Consider the following 22,410-nt stretch of genomic DNA (forward strand, 5'->3'; position numbering starts at 1 on the left):
TTTATGTTGTGGAAATTTATTACAAGGACAATGTTGTGAAGCCATTCTTTTTGGAAGTTGATCCCAAACTAAAATTAGCATGAAACATTTTCATAGTGAACACGACATTAAAACTACTTATTTAATGTTCCAATGCACAAACGTTACCATTACACCTTAATGTTTATCATTTTGAATTAAAAAAATGAACAACCTCACATTTGAATCTAAACTATAAACATGATGCTTTCACATTGTGCTAATCATTAAATGACTTGTTTGTTTCACAAGCCACTCAAGTTCACTATATACACTGAGAATCTCCATGATGTTTGATTTCCTTGGTTAAATAGCAATCATGGGGTTTACGCCTATAATTGATTAGATTATCATCAAGATTAACACGTGTGGACAACATTGTCAAAACACTATGTATAGTGATCCCAATGAGCCATTCCAATGAGAGAGGAACTTGTACATTATGTGACTCAAGTTGGTTGAACATCTAGTAACTTGTTCTTGACGAAAACCAAAGCCATGAATTGATGTAGACTCATGAAACTTGGACACAAAAAGCAATCAGAAGGGATCTAGAAATGTGTTCAATTATTGTTGCCATTGGAAATGATAGAATTCATTGAGCTATGTATGAAGTTTCATATCTAACAAAGTATCTTCTAAATACTGTGTGAAATCAAACCAGAAGACAATGAACTCATTGGAAGTGGAAATAATTTAATGCAAGAACTCAAATATAATTAATCACAAGGACTTACAATATGCGGTTCCATTTTTTCAAAACCTTTATTAAGTTCCATTAATCATGATTTAATGAATGCTCCCATGTTTATTAATCCAAAGATTATTATCATCTCCCTATTCTAGCATTCAAGTACCTTAATTATGAATCTCTTCTTAGTTCACTTATCCAAGTTTGATCCTCCCCATGGGCTAGGCCTCATCTCATATATCACAATTGTTCTTCCATGGGCGTTAAAAACAAATCTATCTTATCTTATCTTAGACTTACCCTAACCCCTTTACGGACATGTTTGTTGTTACCGTACCATGTCCCCTTTCTTTAACCCCTTCCCCGATAAGTTATTCATAATCCATCCACCTTATGATAATCTCTTCATTAATCATTTCAGTAATCCACTTATCCAATCTTAACCTAGTTCATCGATAAGTTGTTGCATACTCCGCATGTAATGAACATTACCTTTTTATGCTTCACTTTCTTTAGACACTCATAACACCGTAACATGCACTAGTAATCTCTTCTCAATACATTATTATGCCTTCATTAATCTCTGCTTAATCCACTTATTGTATTTTTAAAAGATGATTAGCACTAACAAGAAGCAAACATGTAATTTATCACAAAATGGTCTTATTTCATATACCGATTTTGAAGAAGGAAATATTGAAGAATGGCAAAGCTTCTAAAGAAACACAGAAAACAGAGACACAGACAGAGAAACAGAGTGGCAGAAACAGGGGTTTGAGCTATGGTGGGCGAGAATTGTAGCGAAGCAGATTCTCTGTGGATCGAATTCCTCCTCTTGCCATCCAAGCTGGATGAACATCTGGCATCTCTTGACGCAGGAATCATCACAAAGCCCTCTCACGTCGACCTCCTCCTTGTGTTCCTAGAGAGAGCTATCCTCTCACATAAAAGCACACCATCATCAACTCTCAACAAATTGGTATGCCACGTGAACTTTTGCTTGTATTGTTTCTGATATTTGCCTTTATATATGCATATTTGGGTTATGCTTGCCTCCTATTTATTAATTAATTTATTAATCTTGCAATATAGGTGCGTGCACTATTTAAATTGATTTGTTTTAATTATTGCATTTTGGATGCAAATGCGAAAAGAAACTACAACAAAAGTCTTGCATTTGGGAAGCAAAAGGCTGAAAGAACGAACTACAACAAATTCTTGCATTTGGAAGCAAATTTTCTGAAAACAGCTGAAAAACAATATTGCATTTTGGATGGGAATACCAAAAAAACTAAATTTGTTTTTACATTCAGAAGCAATCACCAAAGAGAAAATAAAACACACACATGAAATTTTCTTCTATGGATTGATGCTGGACTGAAGAGAGTTTTTATAATACCTTGTGATACTGATGGGTTTCATTTTGTGGCAATGAAATCTCAAGAATCACATGGCATCCTGGTTTCCATACAAAAACCATGAAAACTTTTCAATATGATTTGTCAATGTATAACCAATACGGGCAACCTTTCGATAGTGGTGAAATTTTTCCTATGCTTTGAGGATAATGTTATCTTGTAGTGAGTCACTTCTTTAAATGGAAGGTATTTTTATCTGTTTAGATGGGTTCCTTGCAGGATATTGCTATTTCAGTTAGCAATGCAGAGGGAAAGGCCGCATTGCTTTGCAGACTTGCAGCAAAAGTATGGATGGCGTCCCAATTATCTCTATTAGATATAGAGTCTATCCCCTCTTTACATCATCAATTTCTCTTGTTGAAGGCATTGATCAAATATGATGATACCAACTCATTGCTTCATCAATGTCAACTACATCAATGGATACTCCATAATGTACTAAAACCACATGCAGCAAGAACCACCTGCTCAAGACGAGGAGGATCATTGACATCCTTGCAGAGGGGCTTGTTAATAGGTGAGAATGCTCCTCTTGTTTTAGCCAGTGAAGGATATGAGACCATAGCAAGTGGTGAGAATGATTCAATTACATTCATAGAGAATGTGCTTGGCTTGTCCGAGGGAGATAAAGACAATCCCAATCAGGTTGTGGACTTGGCATCTCAAAGCTTTCCATCTGACATCAATGGTGATTCTTTTGGTGTTTCCCACTCAAACTCTTCAATCTTATGTGACGCTTATCAATGCCAATTACTAATGGATTTAGGTGAGGTGCATTTTATGAGGGGGAAAATCTTCAAGGCACACAGATTATTCTCAATTTGTGGGAAAAAGCTAGAAGATTATGTGGTAGGTAATCAATTTAAAACATTACATGTTCCAATTTCAAAGGATAGGCTTGTGGGATTTATCATTGCATGTAGAATGGTTCTGGGTATGCATTTATTTACTATGCAAAATATAAAAGTGGAACTAATTCAAGAAATTGGAATGGGCAAACCTCCCTTACAAACTTTAGAGTCTCCGTCTTCATCTGATTATGCTGTTATTGCTTGTGAACAATCAAGATGGTTCTTAAGAAGCAAGTGTCATTCACATGTATTGCCTTGCAAGACTGAACAAAAGTTAACCTTGGACCTGGGTGACGTGTTCTCATCTTTGGAGGGATCTGAAAACACCTCATTGAAGGCCAGTCATATGTTTTCTCTTCTGATGGAATTGATGGCAGACAATGTCTCAAATATGTCCTGTGAGAAAAATACATATGATGAACATGTTCTGCTAGATGATATTTCTCATAAATGTTTAATTCATGTCTTCGTTCACGATCTTTTCTGGGGACATTTGAAATGGGGATACCGCATCTCTCTAGAAAACGATCCTTCTATTCCGTCAATGATCCAATCTCTTTTGATAGGATGCAATGCACTTCGTAGCATTATTGTTGGATGTCAAGTGGAGTCATTTCTGAGAATCAGTGATCGAATAGGTAATAACATGGAGGCAATTCAGTTTTTGTTGAAAATGATAGCAGCATGTATGAGAGGAGGAGAAACAATTCTACTAAGAGATGCAGATGGAATCCAGTCAAAAAGGAGGAAGCTCGATGATAATGATAAAGAAACATTGGCTTCACGGTTTCATCAGTTTGTTCGATATATTTGTTGTGTGATCGACAAGTCCTGGTGCTGGGAGCTTGCAAATGACCTTCAGTTATTAACTGACAAAGAAATTAAAACAGAGCTGGTAGATGGAGTGGTGGATCATTTCACAACTCCAGATTCCCCTGAGAAAGACAATGTTGGAGCATTTTTCTCACTAATGCAAGCGGAAAATGTTCATGATTGTGACGCAATCTTGAAGAAAAACATGCCGTTGGTTTCAGAAGAAATGGTGGCAGCACCTTGTGATAGAATGCAAGTTGATTTGGAACAGGAGCCCATTTCGAGAGTGGACTTTTCAAGGAAATGCACAGGCAATATTTTAAGGCAAAAAGCTTATAATGCAATTGTATGTGGAAGCCAATATGAACTTGCCAAATATCTATGCAATCAGGCCTTACTACATGATCCAGAAAATTGTGATTCTAACCTCATGCATTGGTTGCTATGTAAGTTAGCCAAAGAAAGAGGAGAACTTCAAATAAAGTCAGGTCAAGCAGATAATTTTGCTAGCTCAAAATTTGTAGCATTCACTCTACAGAATCTTATAGATGAAGAATTATGGGAAAATGTGCAGGAGATGTGCACCTGGTTAACTTCCTTCACGAGCAATAGCTTAAATGATATGGTTGACAATGATGGAAACATGAAAAGGAAAGCAGAAAAATTGATCTTGTTCGGGAAAGTGGCAAAAGCTATTGTGCATTTGTGTGTCTTTTGTTCTTCAATGAAAGAGAATACAGAAGCTAGTGAGATAGGCCCTGTATTGTGTCATCCCTTTGAAGAATTTCTGTGCCATGTCTTCAATGTTAGCAGGCTGAAAGATATGGAAGTTTTGCACCCCAGTATAAGCATGATGCCATTCATCTTGAACATATCAAACCTTAATGTAATAAAGCTCATTGCAACATTGGCAGTCGGTTGGTTGCAAAGATTCCATTTAGCAGGACTGAATCCATGGCCAAAAGACATTGAGAGGTATGGAGTTTTGGCCAAGATCATGGCTGGTGTACCAATAGCTTCAACTGCAGGGTCTTCTAAAAGCGTTTCTCTTCGTATATCACTTGATTCTGTCAGAGATTTACTTCGTATGCTTTTGGAAAGAATTGTAAATAACACTGATATTATAGATTGTGATATAGAGAATGGGCATATCTGGATGCAAGGACTTGCTGATCTTGCATATGAAGATAAGGATCATGTTCAGGCACTTCAATACTATTTACAGGTAATGATTAGCTCTAAATTTGGGCTGATATTTTGGCAACTATGGGTGAGTTCTTCTTATATTTTTTCCTGAGATAGTTTGAAGGGTTCTAGTTTCTTAAGCAAACTATTTTGCTCTTTCAAAAACAATCAATATTAGATTCATTAATAACTACTACAATTTTTTTGCAAAACAAAGTGTGTTTGAGAGTGCCAAAAATGTTGTCACCAATAATGGGGTGCAGGTGGTTTGACTAAATGATCTCTGGAAGTCTTGTGATGCAATTAACGATTCTCACTTTCCTTGTGAAATCCCCAAAAACCACTAGAACATGCCATGAAGAAAGAAACAGAAGGTCTTTCTTCCAAATCCATAGTTTCTGATATAGCTTATTGGAACTTATATACATATTATTTTGTTTTTGGAAAATGTGATTTTAAAGAAGCTTTCTGAATATTTTTTTACTTGATATCAATGCCCTTAGTGACTCTCTGGATTTGCATTCTTGTAGGCAGGTGCTGCAAGAAGTGCATGCTATTGTGATCGCACATCATCAATGCCACAAGACATTTTCACTCCTTGGATTGTGAGTCTCAAAATGTATTTTTGCACTTGTGTATAAAAGGATTCTCAATTTACGAATCAATGAGGTAAAGATAAAGCAAATATGTTTTAGGATGTTTAATGTATCTTGTAAAAATATTATGAACTCACCTCTAAATGAAACAAAGCATAGTAATAGGCTAGCTACATCTGTTTGTGTACAAAATGATGTTTTCCTTGAAAAGTTTCCTTATAAAGACTTTTGAAGATCTCAATTCCTTTTCATTTTCTGCTCTTCATCACTCCAGCCTTTGAAATCTCAGAGCAACTACCTTGCCATCCTCCTCAGCATCTCTTTTGAAAATGTCCATCCTATGCTCACATTCATGCAACCTTTGAAAATGATGTTTTTCTTGACAAGTCTACTCATAGAGACTTTTGAAAATCTCAATTCCTTTTCCTGTTCTGCTCTTCCTTACTATAATCTTTGAAATCTTTGCGCAATTGCCTTGCCATCCTCCTAAGCATCATGTTTCTATGCCAGTCCTACACATTGTCTTTCCTTCTTCCTTTTCTTTCCTTCTTTTACTCATTTGAGTGCCTGATTAACTTTGGTCATTTTATCATTCTTGTTTCACTTCTTCATGGACTCCCTTATCGTTTTGTTTTTTCTTAATCTCCCTTGCATTGACATTATCTCCAACAAGAATTTGTTTTTACTCTTTGCTTGACCATTTGTGATTTCATCCTCTTCCTTGTGTACTAGTTTTAGTTTGCATAGTTTCTATATGTCTCCAAGGTGGTATCCGCTGGCCATGTTAGAAAACCTGAACAGGAGGTTTGGTGCTAATTTGTGTTAATTACATCTCTAGAGAGGCTTATTAGATGTGAAAAACTTGCAATCATAAAGTCATGTCATATCTCATACATTCCCCAAGTCAGGCTGGGAGAAAAGAGAGATGTATTAACACCTAAAAGACTGAAATTGTTGGGGTAAAGGCCCTAAATTACCCCCTTATAGTGTGTACATGTATATAGGCTTATTTATAAAGGCCAAAAGTCACTTATCACTTTTTTGTTATTTTTGGGCCAAGTTCAGTGTGAACTTGGCCAACCCTAATTGGGTCATATAAAATATAAGTTAAAAACTTTTGGATCTCACTTCGAAAGGTGACCTCCTCCAACTATCTCTCTCTATGTTTTCAGCCATCGCTCTACTTCTACACCTACTGCTACTGTTAGGGATTCTATACTCAATGAAGAGATCAGGAGAAAAGCAAGTGGAGAAGGTGGCAGCTCAGCCAACATGGTTAGAGGTAGGACAGATAAGAGAAGTAACTATGTACACAGGAACAAAAGTAGAGCCAAGGAAAGGGGAAATAGCACCATAGGTAAAAGCAATGATGTAACATGCTATGAGTGTGGCAGGAAAGGCCACAAGAAGCCCGATTGCCGCTATTACAAAGCAAAACTTGAAAGAAAGAAGAATTCTATAGATAAGAAAAAGGACAAGATTGATGCACATGACAACCAAAAGGACAAAGAGAAGGCCAATTTGGCCTCCAATGTAATCATAGAGGAGTTGTTAGATGTTGAGGACATTTTATGTGCTACTTTTTCAACTGATGATACTTATGAATGTGATGCCTCGCTAAATGTTCATTCGCAGGACATGTGCATCACTAAGAATGATCTTATTGATGCTTTGCTGACGATCAATGATGCATTGGCCCAAACATGGATAGTTGACTCTAGTGCGTCATATCATGTGACTCCCATCAAGGGGTGTTTTTCAACTTTTATTGTAGGCAGCCATGGCCATGTATACATTGGAAACAATCATGCATGTTCCATTGAGGGTATTGGCATTGTGCATTTTTTTACAAATAGCACTAATGAGCTGGTTTTACATAATGTGCGTTATGTACCAGGGATCAAGAAGAGCTTGCCTTTTGTGGGTCAAATGGATATGCATGGTTATAGCATTCTCTTTGAGAGAGGATATGGAAAATCACAAAAGGTTCAAGGCTGATTATGAAAGGCACAAAGAAGGGAACTCTTTATTGTTAACAAGGAAATGCTATATCAGGCAAGTTTATTGTTTCGGCTGAAGTTCACTCCCATATGGAGTTGTGGCATAAGAAACTTGGCCATATGAACCAAAAGGGTCTCACCAGGCTTTGTAATCTAAAGAAGCTTGATGTTAAAGGTACAAAGCTTGACTTTTGCAATGAATGCCAATATGGAAAGCAAGTGAAGCGTTCCTTTTACTCTAGTGTGTCTCGTAAGGCTTGTGTACTTGATCTTGTTCATTCTGATGTGTGTAGCATGCCCACCAAATCTATGGGGGATAGTATGTATTTTATTTCATTTGTTGATGATTTCTCTAGAAAAATATGGGTTCAATTGCTTAAATCTAAGCATGAAGCCTTCACTGCGTTTAAGCGTTTTCATGCATTTGTGACCACCCAAACAGGCAGAAAACTGAAATGTTTGCGTACGGACAATGGTGGTGAGTTTACAAGTGTTGGATTCAAGAAATTTTGTGAAATTTTAGGTATTAAGAGGGAGCTTATTGTTCCATACAGCCCCTCTTCTAATTGTGTGGTTGAACGATATAATAGGACACTTTGTGAGAGAGTGCGATGCATGTTGTCCACCGCTGATCTCCCACATGGATTTTGGGGAGAGGCACTCAAAACTGCGGTACATGTATGCAATAGATCCCTCCACGTGTCTTTAAAAGGTGACATCCCTGAAGAGGTTTGGTTTGGCAAACCTGCTTCGTATGATCACTTGTGTGTTTTTGGTTGTGAGGCTTTTGTACATATAAGGCCTGAGTTGAGAAACAAACTTGATGCCAAGTCCATTAAAGGCCTCTTCATGGGATATGGTGAAGAAGGTGAAATGGGCTACAAGATTTGGATACCCCAGCTCAAGAAGGTTATACGCAACCGAGATGTTGTTTTCAATGAGGCAAGGCTGCTTCAAAAAAATTGTGCCTCAAAAGATGACTATAAAAGGGTTAGATTTTCAGCATGACCAGCCACCTGTTAGACCTAGTTTTGACCATCAAAATGCACCACAAAGGACTAAAAATATTGATGATCCAATGATTTTGGAGCCAGAAGATGATGGACAGCAAGATGAGGATCCTGAGGGGAATCTGCAGCCAAGTAATAATGCTGAAAATGGTGCTGAAAATAATGGACAGCAGCCTAATAATGATGATTTAGACATACCACCTGATGCTGACCCATTGCTTGACAATGTGGATCATTGGGTGAGACATTCTACTCGTATTAGACGAAATGTGCGTAGATTTGACCCCTCGTTGCTCTACATAATGTTGACTGATGAGGAAGAACCTCTTATATATAAAGAGGCAAAGGCATGTGAGCACAACAATAAGTGGGAGCTTGCTATGCAGGAAGAGATTAAGGCTTTGCATTCAAATAATACTTGGGACTTGGTTAAATTGCCCAAAGGAAGGAAAGCTATTCCTAACAAATGGATATATAAAATCAAGATTGTTGATGACAAACCTAAGTATAAAGCAAGGCAGGTTGCAAAAGGATATGCTCAAACTAAGGGCATAGATTTCCAAGAAGTGTTTTCTCCTGTGGTAAAAATTACCATTTTGCGAGTGCTATTTGCTATTGTGGCTGCACTTGATTTGGAATTAGACCAAATGGATGTACTTACAACTTTTTTTCATTGTGACATTGATGAAGAGCTTTACATGCAACAGCCCAAGGGCTTTGTTATTCTTGGAAAGGAACATTTGGTATGTAAGCTCAATAGAAGCTTGTATGGGCTGAAACAAACTTCTAGACAATGGTACAAAAAGTATGATGCTCTTATGCTCAAACATGGGTATAAAAGAAGCCATGCTGATCACTGTTTGTACACTAAAAGAGATGAAACTGGCAGCCCAATCATTCTTGTACTATATGTAGATGATATGCTCATTGTTGCCAAGAAAAGGAGCATTGTTGATGTCCTTAAAAAGCAGCTGAAATCTGCATTTTCAATGAAAGACCTTGGGGAACTGAACATGTACTTGGAGTAAGAATTAGGAGACAAAGGGAGTGTTGAGATATCAAGCTCAACTTAGTTTAGTTATTTATTCAACCATGTAACTTCGTAGTTATCTAGATAGAATCTAGTTATGAGTGTTGACTATAACGCCTTAAATAGGACCTTGTACTTAAGTGGGATATTCTAGATCCTCCACTCCTAAGTACATTTAATATAGGACTTACACCTTAGTACCTATATTCTACTCACACATGTGCACCTTTGCACATGAGATATATATATACCTCATTGTGGGTATTTTTGTATTTGATGATGATGATAATGCTAATTTAATATAGAGTTAATCATCCCCCATCTTGTGTTACTCATAAGTGTACTTCTCTCTCTCTTCCTCTCACACATACACACACATATCACTTAATCTTCCGCTTAACTTAATCACATAATTAGGTACTAATTAACCCATAGTTAATCACCTAATTCTTAACAGGGAGCAGCACACATTGTATTTATTTTAAGAAAAATACATTGATAGGGTGCTGGACAGATTTTGTATGGCTTATGCAAAGCCTCTTGGAGTGCCATTACAGCCATATGATAAAATCTCTACGGAAGATTGTCCTAAGACATAAGAAGCAATCAATGACATGCAAGGTGTACCTTATGCTTCAGCTTGTGGTTCACTTATGTATGCTATGGTTGCTACTAGACCTGATATTGCCTATCCAATGGGGGTTGTAACCTGATTTCATGGCCAGTTCATTATGAGGTACTTAAAAGGGACTAAAAATTAATGCCTATGTTATGGAAAAGACCCATTAGAGCTGAAGGGTTTCTGTGACTCTGACATGGCAGGTGACGTGGATACACGGAAATCCACAAGTGGCTTTGTATTCACACTTGCAGATGGTGTTGTATCTGTTGGAGGGTGGCAGCTCCAGCCCTGCACTCTCTTTCATCTTTATTATCTTTGTACTATATTCTCTCCCTTCCCAAATTCTTCCCTCTCTAGAATCTGCAACTCCTTTAATGCTTCTCTCTCTAGAATTTGTAATGCTTTAAATGCCTTCTTTTTTTCTCTTCTACTTTTTCCAAGATATTCCATTTTATTCCTAGTTTTTTGTACCTGTTTGGTAGTACAAGAGCCACTTTACTACCAAACAACCATTTCACCCACTTTCCCCAATTTTGTATAAATAGGCTATACTAGCCTCTTTTGTAAAGACTTTTTTACTTTGGTTGCTACTTAAAAACAAGCTCTATTCCTTGGCTGTGTCTTTGCTCTTTGCAACCATTTTTTCTATTACTGTCTAACAGCCTTCTCACAGCTTGGTTGTGCCTATTTTGTTTTAAGTCTTCCGCTGCTGCTATTAACAGCTTTTCTCACATGGTATCAGAGCAGTGAGGTCTCCATATCCTCAGCCTGATTTTTTTTTTGCCAAAGAGCACACAGACCTATCTTCTTTTATCCCTCCCTCCCAACCCTACAGAGGAGGCTCTTCTGTTTTCTTTTCCCCTTATTTGAGCCTCACCTAGCATCTAGGGAGAAGTAGAAAGACCCTGAGTATCTACTTACAACTGCTGTAAATTGTCCAGCTGTAGCTCAAGAGGAGGATATCCATGGCCTCACATGCCACCATTGTTTCATCAACCATTCCCCAACTCCCCAAAGAATCCATCTTGGATGGGAACAATTACTTGGATTGGGAGCTACAAATAAAGACCTTGCTACAATACCATCGTTTATGGAATGTAGTCAATGGTAGTGACAAGAAACCACCAGTAACTTCATCCTCTTCAACCAAATCAGTTGCTGGCTCATCTAACGCTGAGATTGAAGCTTGGCTAGATAAGGATTCTCGTGCTCATGCTTTCCTCATGTTTAATATTAAACCGAGCATCACTTGTCAATTTCAAGATAAAGATGACGAGACAGCCAATGAACTATGGACAGCCATCAAAAGGAGGTATCATCGAGCTAATCATGCTCAAATGATAGCTATTGAAAGCCAACTTGCAAATCTCAAGATTCATGACACTCCCAACATCATGGATCAAATAACGGAATTTGTCACTCTCCAAAAGGAACTAGTTTCTTTGGGAAGCAAGTCCACTGAAGTTGAGTTTGTGCATCGTCTAATGATAAAGTTGCCTGAGTCATTCTCAGCCTTTTGTGACACCATTTCTCTTCTTCCCAACACACCTGACATGAATACATTTCTTGGTATGCTACAAGATAGGGCAATAAGGAAGAAAAGTGCTCAAACTTCCAATGAGACGCTTCTACATGCGACAAGTAAAGGCAAGTGGAAGCAAAATGGTAACTCCTACAACAAACCCAATCCAAGACCGCCAAACAACCCAGCTTACAAGGAGCTCACTTGTCATTATTGTGGCTACAAAGGTCACATTCAGCCAGATTGTCGGAAAAAGAAAAGGGACAATGCTAAGAACTCTTCTTCTACCAGAAATCAACCTACACTGAAATCCAACTCGGCCCACTCAGCCAAAGAAACAGTTTTCCTTGGCATTGAGGAACATACTTCACATTTGGCTGGACCAACTCCTTCAACCATCGATGAGTGGTTAGTAGATAGTGGTGCCACTTCACACATGACCTATGACAAATCCATTTTGCATGATGTGAAGCCTAGCTCTTCCCAAATTTCTATAGGAGATGCCTCAAGCATTGAGGCTTCATGTGTGGGTAATGTGTTTCTTGACAATTCTTCAAGTGAAGAACCTATCGTTCTTCAAGATGTGCTACATGTGCCTCGCATCTCTACCAACCTTCTTTCGGTTTACAAAATCACCAAGCAAGGTTATGGAGTCTACTTTGATAGCTCAGTTTTGGAAGTGATTGACACCAACAGCCTACAAATTGTAGCTAGTGGCACACAAGAAGGGGGTTTATATCGCCTAAAAAGCTCCCATAGCCCCTTGGAAAACTCCAAATCTCATCATCTTCATCTTCTTCAAGGCTCTCATGCCTTGGTGGCACAAGAAGATCCCACGTTGTGGCATGCTAGGTTTGGTCATCTCAACCTGTGATTCTCTTCAAAAGCTCTCCTCCTCCCAACTAGTTGAGGGTCTTCCTATTTTCAAATCTCCCAATACCCCATGTGTTGCTTGTCTTCATGGCAAGCAACATCGAGAGCCTTTCCCTCATGAAGCCACTCATCGAGCAACATCTATCTTGGAGTTAGTGCACATGGATCTTTGTGGTCCCATGAAAACCACTACTCTTGGTGGTGCACGCTACTTCATGCTTATAATTGATGACTTCTCCTGCAAGGTTTGGGTTTATTTTCTTGTAGAAAAATCCCAAGCCTTCGCAAAATTTCAAGAATGGGTAGCTCTCGTGGAGAACGAGACATTAAAGAAAGTTCGAAAGATCAGGTCGGACAATGGTGGAGAGTTTATCTCCAAAGCTTTCCACCATTTCTGCTCTCAACGAGGCATTGCTCGCCAATTTTCTACACCCAATACTCCTCAACAAAATGGAGTCGTGGAAAGGAAGAACCGGACAGTCCAAGAGATGGCTCGTATGATACTATCTCAATCTGATCTTCCTCTCTCGTTTTGGGGTGAAGCTGTCAACACAGCAGTCTACATCATCAACTGCTGCCCAACAAAAGCAGTTGCTAGAATGACGCCTGAAGAAGCATTTACAGGTGTAAAGCCCTCAGTATCTCATTTTAAAGTCTTTGGTTGTGATGCTTATGTTCACATTTCAGATCATAAAAGGACGAAATTTGAGTCCAAAACTAAGAAATGCAAATTTCTTGGTTATAGCACACAATCTAAAGCATACAGGTTATGGGATTTAGAGTCAAAGTCCCTAGTCATATCTAGGGATGTTCATTTTGTGGAGTCTCAGCCGGATGACTCTAGGATTTTACCTGAGTTCATGGTTGAAATCCAAGCTCCTCTGGAATCTCCTATTTTAGATGAAGATGTCTCATCTTCAAGCCCACCATCTCCTCCTACTCAATCTCTAACTTCGCCAACAATTCAAACCTCTCCCTCAACTCCACTTGTTTCCACTCCCTCTACAAACCAGCTTCCACCACTTCCCAAGTGGCTTCAAGCCACCATTCGTGATTCTCATCTCTCCGATGCTGAACTTCATGAGTATACATCTGGTTCTCGAACACGTAAGTCACAACGGCCTCTTCACTCATGCAACTTTGCCTTATTGTGCACTGTTGTGCAATCAAAAGAACCCACAACAGCAAAAGAGGCCCTTGTTCTTCCAAAGTGGAAAGCAGCAATGGAAGTTGAATTTGATTCCATTGAGCGGAATCATACATGGGAGCTGGTCCCACGGCCTCCACATTGACAAGTCATTGGATTGAAATGGATTTTCAAGACCAAATACCATGCTGATGGTACTTTGGATAAGCACAAGGCACGTTTAGTGGCAAAAGGCTACTCACAAGTTGAAGGAGTGGATTATGAGGAAACTTTTGCTCCAACAGCAAGGTACACATCTATCCGATGTGCGCTTGCACTTGCTGCTCACAACAAATGGGCCATTTTTCAAATGGATGTCAAGTCAGCCTTCCTTAACGGTGACTTGAAAGAGGAGGTTTATGTTGAACAGCCTCCAGGTTTCGAGATTTTAGAGCAGAAAAACATGATCTACAGGTTACACAAAGCCTTGTATGGCTTAAAGCAAGCTCCCAAAGCTTGGCATGACAAAATTGATAGCTTCTTTCTTTCTCTTGGGTTTCAAAACTGTAATGCTGACAGCAATCTCTATGTTTTTTCCCAAGATAATTTGCTTTGCTTGATCATATTATATGTTGACGACCTTCTAATTACAGGGTCCCTTGCATCTAAAATCGAGGAGGTCCGCGCTGACCTCAAAACAACCTTTGAAATGACTGATCTAGGACTTCTCCATTATTTCATAGGTATGGAGGTCTATCAATCACATGGTGGTATCTTTCTCAGCCAACATAGGTATCTCAGGCAGCTCCTTGAGACCTATAGCATGACAAATTGCAAGCCACTCTCCTGTCCAATGGATCCAAACTCAAAGCTATCTCGTGAAGACGATTCTCCCATATTTGAGGATATCACAAAATATAGGAGATTAATCGGGTCCCTTCTTCACTTAACTTATACCAGGCCTGATTTGTCCTATAGCGTGAGTATTCTCAGCCAATTCTCAACTGCTCCAAGACAAAGTCATTGGCAAGCAGCTATTCGAGTTCTTCGGTATTTGGCCAACACACTCGACTATGGTCTATCTTTTAGAGGCGGCATTGAGCTTGTTGGCTACTCAGATGCTGATTGGGCAGGTGATATTGATTCTAGAAGGTCCACATCTGGCTATTGTTTTATGTTAGGTTCAGGCTTGATTTCTTGGAAATCGAAGAAGCAAAACTCAGTTTCTACTTCATCGACGGAAGCTGAATATCGCGCCTACTTGGATACTTGCTGTGAGTTGCTATGGTTGATGCAATTGTTTTCTCACATTGGTGTTTTGCAAGCCTCTCCTATTGCAGTTTTCACCGACAGCCAAAGTGCACGTGCCTTGGCACATAGCTCAGCATTTCATGGTAGAACAAAACACATCGAAGTGCACTACCATTTTGTTCGTGACTTAGTGAAATCACAAGTCATCAACTTGGCATATTGCCCTACTCAAGAAAATGTGGCTGATTTATTTACTAAGCCACTTCCAAGGCAAACCATTGATCAGCTCCTTGATCGACTCAATGTTGGACCGCCGTTCTGGAGCTGAGAGGAGGTGTTGGAGGGTGGCAGCTCCAGCCCTGCACTCTCTTTCATCTTTATTATCTTTGTACTATATTCTCTCCCTTCCCAAATTCTTCCCTCTCTAGAATCTGCAACTCCTTTAATGCTTCTCTCTCTAGAATTTGTAATGCTTTAAATGCCGTCTTTTTTTCTCTTCTACTTTTTCCAAGATATTCCCTTTTATTCCTAGTTTTTTGTACCTGTTTGGTAGTACAAGAGCCACTTTACTACCAAACAACCATTTCACCCACTTTCCCCAATTTTGTATAAATAGGCTATACCAGCCTCTTTTGTAAAGACTTTTTTACTTTGGTTGCTACTTAAAAACAAGCTCTATTCCTTGGCTGTCTTTGCTCTTTGCAACCATTTTTTCTACTGCTGTCTAACAGCCTTCTCACAGCTTGGCTGTGCCTATTTTGTTTTAAGTCTTCCGCTGCTGCTATTAACAGCTTTTCTCACAGTATCATGGTGTAGTAGGCTGCAAAAAGTTTTTGCTTTGTCCACTACCGACACTGAATATATTTCAGTCACTGAGGCTTCCAAGGAAGCGATATGGTTAGCATGTCTTTGCAATGATTTTAGTTTGCTTGAAAAGGCACCTATGCTTGGTTGTGATAGCCAGAGTGCCATCTGTTTGGCAAATAATGTTATGTTTCATGCACGCACAAAACATATTGATGTGCGATATCACTTCATTCGAGAAGTGCTTGAGGATGGCCTTATCACATTGATAAAGGTCCACACATCACAGAACCCTGCAGATGTACTCAGCAAGTGCTTACCCAAAGCACAACATCAGATATGTATACAGATGGTGGGAGTTACTTAGCTTAAAGGTGTCATTTATGCCTTTAAGTGGGAGGTTGGCATCAGAGCGAATTTAGGGTTTCAGAACTGCTGCGCAGGTTGCTGTACAGCATAGATAAGGTATTCTACCGCGATAATCTTCAGTTTCATCGCGAAGATAAGGTATTCTATTGACAATTTCTGACCCTTTCAGAAATGGCCCACGGCCCACGAGACTCAACAAGATCATATAACTAAAAATATTTGTTTTTTCTTTGAGCACAGTGAAAGAATGTTATGAGTGAGCTAGAGAGAGAAATTATTAAGGTTCACGGGAAACCAATATTATCTATGGGATGGGGTTCAGCCATTGATGAAGATGATATGGTGTAAACCACCAAGCCAACAGCCATAAATACGGAGAGTGCAAAATGGAGAGGTAAAGAATGGTTCAACACTTTTTAACAATGGAATTTTTCATGAATCAGATATCAAGGATGATAGAGTCGTGCAGAGCTATTGGGGCGGGATTCCAAGCAGTTATACTATGTCAATGTCTCCCTGTTCCAAATCTGGATTTGGCATTCCAAATATTGCAAGAGAGTGCAGCAACTACAGAGAAAGATGTTGATTTATATGCAGAATGTATATGGGAGGTCTGCCAAAAAACATAAAAAACTAAATGTACAATATGGGTTTCTCTCGTCTTTGTATTTATAATGCGGTTTTTTCTGATTCAGGTGCCAATTTTGGAGCTTCTTATACACCTTTATTCTAAATCTGGTGATGGGATCCGTGTTGGTTGGTTGATTTCAGTGCTTCAGCAGCCTGCGTTGAACATCCACAATCCCTTGAGTGTACGAAAATGCCATATCCAAGTGATGCAACAACGCTTTTTACAACAGTTTTATGATGAGATTTTATGATGGATTTGAAGAAGCAACAGGGTGATGTGGCAAACATAATGATTCATTGAAAAATGCTTTTTACGGCAATTTACTGTGATGAGATTTTGTGATGGATTAAAAAATAAAGTGTGTAGTCACAGAATATAACATTTCAAGAAGTCATGCTGATGCTACAATGACAACGCTCACTTTTGGGGATGATATGTTTGGATTTGTGAAAAACACAATTTCATCTTTATTTCCTGACGTTGTGAGGTTTTACTGGTGGTTCTGTGATTCAGAAGGATTGATGCGTAACATATATAATGATTCGAAATGAAGTCTCAAGGAACAATATCATTGTCTACTGATGGAAGGGTTTCTTACCACAAATCTGTGGAGCTGCCATCAAGGTTGTGTTATGGTGTAGAAAGACAATTTATGGCCATTTGACACTGCACTGTGCAGAAGTGTAATTTATTGATGCACAAATGTAGTTTGTGCTTGGGAAATTAACTGTCTTCATCTCATGTGTTCTTTACTGGAAGATACCTGAAGCTGATCTCAAGATAAAATTATTTGTTGGTTCTGCCTAAGTAAAGAGGCTATCCTATTGTTGTGAGAAACTACTTTTCACAATGGTTTTTGTAAAATAGTGAGCTTTTTACAAGAGCATGCAGTGCATATGCACTAAAAACCTTGTGTATATATAATTATTTGTATGATGTCTGTTATATATAATAATTATTTATGATGGCTTGTGTATTTTGATTATAAATGAAATAGTGCCAAAAGGTTCTTGTTGCTATATTGGCATCATGGAGTGAAAGAATTAGCATACATGGTAAATGATAACCCAAAATGTCAATTGGGAAGTGAAGTGGAAGTATAATTTTTTCTTCATCTTGTTTATCCTTTTTGACAGATTCTTGGTTAGATGACCAGGCATAATCCAAATTTCTGATGAGCTTTTTCAAATATCATTAACATAATCACCCTATCCCTGGTGCAGATGTACTTCGAATGTGCCTTAACAGAACTATATTATAGATTATTATTTTTTATCATTTAAACCAAACATCAGACCACATTTGGGTTATAAATTTGAAAAGAATTTTTTTTACAACAGAGCAGTTAGTGCATTATTTGAATCTGTCGTTGAAGTCTGTAGCTTTTTTCATAACCGTTGTCTATTAACTTCAAACTTAATCAAATTTGAAAATCATGTAACCCCAGTTTACTTGAAGGGAAATTACATACGTTTGAGTCCAAAATATTGATAATGTTGTCCAGTGAACGAAATCAGACTCTGAATGAGTGAGATGTGGTCATTTTCATATCCTTCAACCTGAAATAAGCACAAACCCTGGAAAGAGGGTGTAGCAAAGTCAGAGTTTTTGAAGTTTACTCTTATATCAGGACAGTTCATGTGGAAAGAAGGTGTAGCAAAGTCAGAGTTTTTGAAGTTTACTCTTATATCAGGACAGTTCATGTGATCTCATTTGGTGTCTGGCTTCAGTGAAGAAGGGTGCTGAAATGAACTACGGAAGTTGATGCACTGTGCTCATGCGTATATCTCATGTATAGCTGAAAATTTCAAAACTGTAAGAAACTAAAACCTCAGACAGAAATCATGAAGATGAAATTCGTCAACAATGCTGGCTACCTCACCTCCATCAACGACCCTATCAACCGAAGAATATATACTTAACAATACTAAATGAGAAGCATAATGCCTGGGCTCTAATTCAAACACATAATTTGCTGCTCGTTCTGCCCTCTGTAGATCATCTCTATACCGACAAGCACCAAGCAATGCCATAAAAGACACAGCTGAAGGTTGAAGTGGCATGTTATTAATAATGAGCTCTGCCTCTTGTAAACGTCCAATCCTCCCAAGAAGATCAATGAAACAAATGTAATGGTCTACAACAAGGAAAATCGAGTAAGTTTCCATCATAAAATTGAAGTATTGATATGCTTCTTGCAGAATACCAGAGTGGCTACATGCACTAAAAACATTGATAAAGGTAATCTTGTTTGGTGTTACGCCCTCTGCTTGCATTTGGCTAAATATCCCAAATGCTCCCATTGCAGAACCATGTTGTGTAGAAATAGCAATCATGGTATTCCACGAAATTGTGTTCCTTTCTTGCATCATTTCAAAAATCTTTTGCGCATCATAGAAGCAGCCCAACTTTCCATACATATTCAGAATTGACGTGTTCAAAACAACATCTGCATGATAGCCACTTTCAATTATGTATGCATGCAACATCTTGCCCTCTGCAATCGCAAAACTATGTACACATGCAGATAGAACAGTTACAAGCGTGATGTGGTCCGGCAAAACGCCATCTTGTTGCATTAGGTCGAAGAGTTCAAGCACATCTTCTAATCTCTCGAGATTCACATAAACTGCAATCATTGCATTCCATGAAACCTCATTGCGCACGTTCATCTCCCCAAAAACAGCTTGGGCATCATGTATGCTCTTACACCTGCCATACATGCTGACAATGGCCGTCGCTACCATTACATCACATTCATATCCACTTTCTAGGATGATAGCATGGATTTTCTGACCTTTGGTTAAGGCCCCCTCATCCATACATGCTGAAAGAATGTTAACATATGTAGCTTCATCTGGTTGTACTCCACCTTGCAACATCTGATCAAAATATGCAAAGGATTTGTTGCCTTCCCCATGTTGAGTATATGCAGCAATAATGGCATTCCATGTGATAGAATCTCTCTTAGACATACCGTTAAAAATTGATGTTGCAGTATGGATTCTATTACACTTGCCATACATATCAATCAGAGCATTTTGCAAATCAATATCCAGTTGCATGGCACATGCATGAATCTGCGCACCCCTTTTCACTGCTGATCCAGATGGGTCATTCGCACATGCATTGACAATGCTTAGAAATGTAACATTGTTGGGAAATATTGCTTCTTCATGCATCTGATCAAATAAGTGGTAAGCATCTTCATTACATCCATTCTGTGAATATGCTGAAATCATCGTGTTCCAAGAGAAAATGTTCTTATCAGCTATGCTGTGAAAAACTGATTGTGCATGCTCCATGTTCCTACATTTCCCATAGGTGTTAACAAGAATAGTTCCTAAGAAAACATCAACCATCGGTTCTGTACACAAAATAATAGCATGCATTTGCTTGCACAAAGATATGGCCCTTGAATTGCCACATGCAGAAAGGACAGCAGAGAATAAGATGTTGTCAGGCATCATTCCTATCTGCTGCAAATGTAAAAAATGTTGTATTGCCTCTTTGTGGTGACCGTTCTGTGAATAAGCTGAAATCATAGAAGTCCATGTAACCAAATTGTATTCTTCCATCTTATTAAAAACTATTTTTGCATTCAATAAACATCCACATTTCCCATACATATTGACAAGGGCATTTGCCACAGCCAATTTGGCTTCCAAACTATGATTACAAGTGATGCGAACATGTACCTGCTTTCCTAAGCCTAAACTCGAAAGATTTTCACATGCATCAAATAAGCTAATGAAACTTACTTCATTAGGCATCCATGCTTCTTGCATCATCTGATCAAATAAGCTACGAGCTTCCATAGCCTTGCCACATTGCAACAATGCAGATATCAAGGCAGTCCAAGCAATCACGTCATGCTCCCTCATGAGATCAAAGCAATGCATTGCGATCTCTATCCTGCCAAACTTGCCATACATATTGACCAAAGCAGTGGCTATGACAACATCCATCTCGAATGGGCAGCCAACAATCATCGAATGCATCCGTAAGCCAACGTTGATAGTTGATAGTAAAGAACACGCATCAAAAACACTCACGAATGTAACCTTTGTGGGGAAAACCCCTTGTTGTTGCATTAGTCCAACGAGGAATAAAACCTTCTCAAACTCGCCATGCCTAGCAAAGGCCCTGACAATGAAGTTCCATGAAAATATGCTTCTTCTTTCAAGCAAGTTCTCAAATACTTGGAAAGCATCATCAAGAGCACCACAAGTTCCATACATCAGCACAACATGGCTTCCTACAAAGGTATCTGGCTCAAGGCCAATGTGTGTGATCATATGATGTGCGAATCGTCCATTTTGGAGGGATTTGGAGGTGTTCATAGAATTCAAGAGGGAGGCATAGTATGAAAGGTCGAGTTTCTTAAAACGCATAGCGTGGCTTTCATTGGTCCCATAGCTCTTCGCCCTCTGGAGAAGATATTTTTCTGCTTTTTCTTTTTCTTCGTCGTCTTCTTCTTCTGAAGAAGAAGAAGACGATGGTGGAGGTGTGCCTTTGCTTGAGAAGATGGTAGAGAAAGATGTCCATCTCTGCTTTGTTCTTGGAAGGACTCTGAGCTCGATCCTTGCATAGAAATACATGGAGAAACCATGGATTCTACAGAACTGCTCCCTCTATTTTCCATATTTACATAAAATACCCTCGCCCGTTCCGTTTTAAATCTTCGTAAAGAAAAACAAAAGGAAAAAAAAGACTTATCGAAATTTGAATTCACCTATTCACCGAAATACCCCTGTCCCAAATACATAAACAAACCAAAATTCCGAATTTACCAAAATGCCCCTGTCTCAAATACATAAACAAACCAAACTTTTTTGTTGTTACCAAAATACCATTACGTAGCTCTATAATTCCGAATTTACCAAAATGCCCCTATCTCAAATACATAAACAAACCAAACTTTTTTGTTGTTACCAAAATACCATTACGTAGTAATTCGGATGGACGTACACCAAATTTGATTCTCAAAATTACCCTACAAACGAGACTTAATTGACACAATATCCCTGACAATTCAATGAAAATAGTAAAGTAAGACACAACCATCATCACCTAGATAATGGATTGGAGCCTTCCACTATGTTGTTCTTTCATCTCTTCGCCTTCTTCTCTTATGTGCATGCATTTCGTTTTTGGACATTGCGGAGGTCTTCGTGCAGTTGGTAAGTGGCATGCCTCCATCAATAGTGTCTTGCCCTCAAATGATGGAGAATATTGGATCCTTGTAAGTTTCGCAATATGATTATGATGAATACGCATCATGTGCATATAAGATTTCACACATTCTTTTCTAAACAAAATAGTTGTATCTGCATGTGCATAACATTATCTCCAATCTCACAACCTTCCACAGGTACATGTCCTTCTATCCACATGACACTCCTATGGTGTATCAAAGTATGCATCTCAAAGACAAGAGTGATAGATGGGAAATTTCAATATAGTCTTTCATGCTCACAAGATCCTCTAATGGATTACTTTGCATATCCAACCAATATAGTCTTTCATGCTCACAAGATCCTCTAATGGATTACTTTGCATATCTAAAGAAGTATCTTGGATGTCAATTGTGCAAACCT

At 38.6% G+C, this 22,410-nt stretch overlaps 3 protein-coding genes across 8 annotated transcripts in view; 2 read left to right on the top strand and 1 right to left on the bottom strand.

Moving 5' to 3' along the window:
* Positions 1–22,410, top strand: part of LOC147854498 (uncharacterized) — a 90,629-nt gene that overhangs the window by 771 nt on the left and 67,448 nt on the right. The window lies entirely within an intron of this gene.
* LOC147854499 (uncharacterized) lies at positions 1,380–17,388 on the top strand. 6 transcript variants are annotated; one of them, XR_015531020.1, is made up of 5 exons: positions 1,380–1,688; positions 2,347–4,766; positions 4,931–5,016; positions 5,507–5,581; positions 16,623–16,687. XR_015531020.1 is itself a non-coding variant. In XM_087331146.1 (5 exons), the coding sequence occupies exons 1-5, from the start codon at positions 1,491–1,493 to the stop codon at positions 17,058–17,060; spliced, it is 3,297 nt and encodes a 1,098-aa protein (XP_087187272.1). In that variant the 5' UTR covers positions 1,383–1,490; the 3' UTR covers positions 17,061–17,388. The 6 variants fall into 6 exon arrangements, 3 of the variants coding, with proteins under 3 accessions (XP_087187273.1, XP_087187274.1, XP_087187272.1); XM_087331146.1 differs by adding an exon at positions 16,875–17,388 and having other exon boundaries at positions 1,383–1,688; positions 2,347–5,016; positions 16,623–16,790; XR_015531021.1 differs by lacking the exon at positions 16,623–16,687 and having other exon boundaries at positions 5,511–5,581.
* LOC147854500 (pentatricopeptide repeat-containing protein At4g19191, mitochondrial-like) lies at positions 18,604–21,446 on the bottom strand. Its single transcript, XM_087331667.1, has one exon. It carries the CDS (start codon positions 21,409–21,411, stop codon positions 18,634–18,636), a length of 2,778 nt encoding a protein of 925 aa, XP_087187793.1. The 5' UTR covers positions 21,412–21,446; the 3' UTR covers positions 18,604–18,633.

Source organism: Azolla caroliniana, unplaced genomic scaffold (genome assembly GCF_043228905.1).
Source record: "Azolla caroliniana isolate FFs.n. ecotype wild unplaced genomic scaffold, voAzoCaro1.0.p SCAF_15, whole genome shotgun sequence".
Lineage (NCBI taxonomy): Eukaryota > Viridiplantae > Streptophyta > Polypodiopsida > Salviniales > Salviniaceae > Azolla > Azolla caroliniana.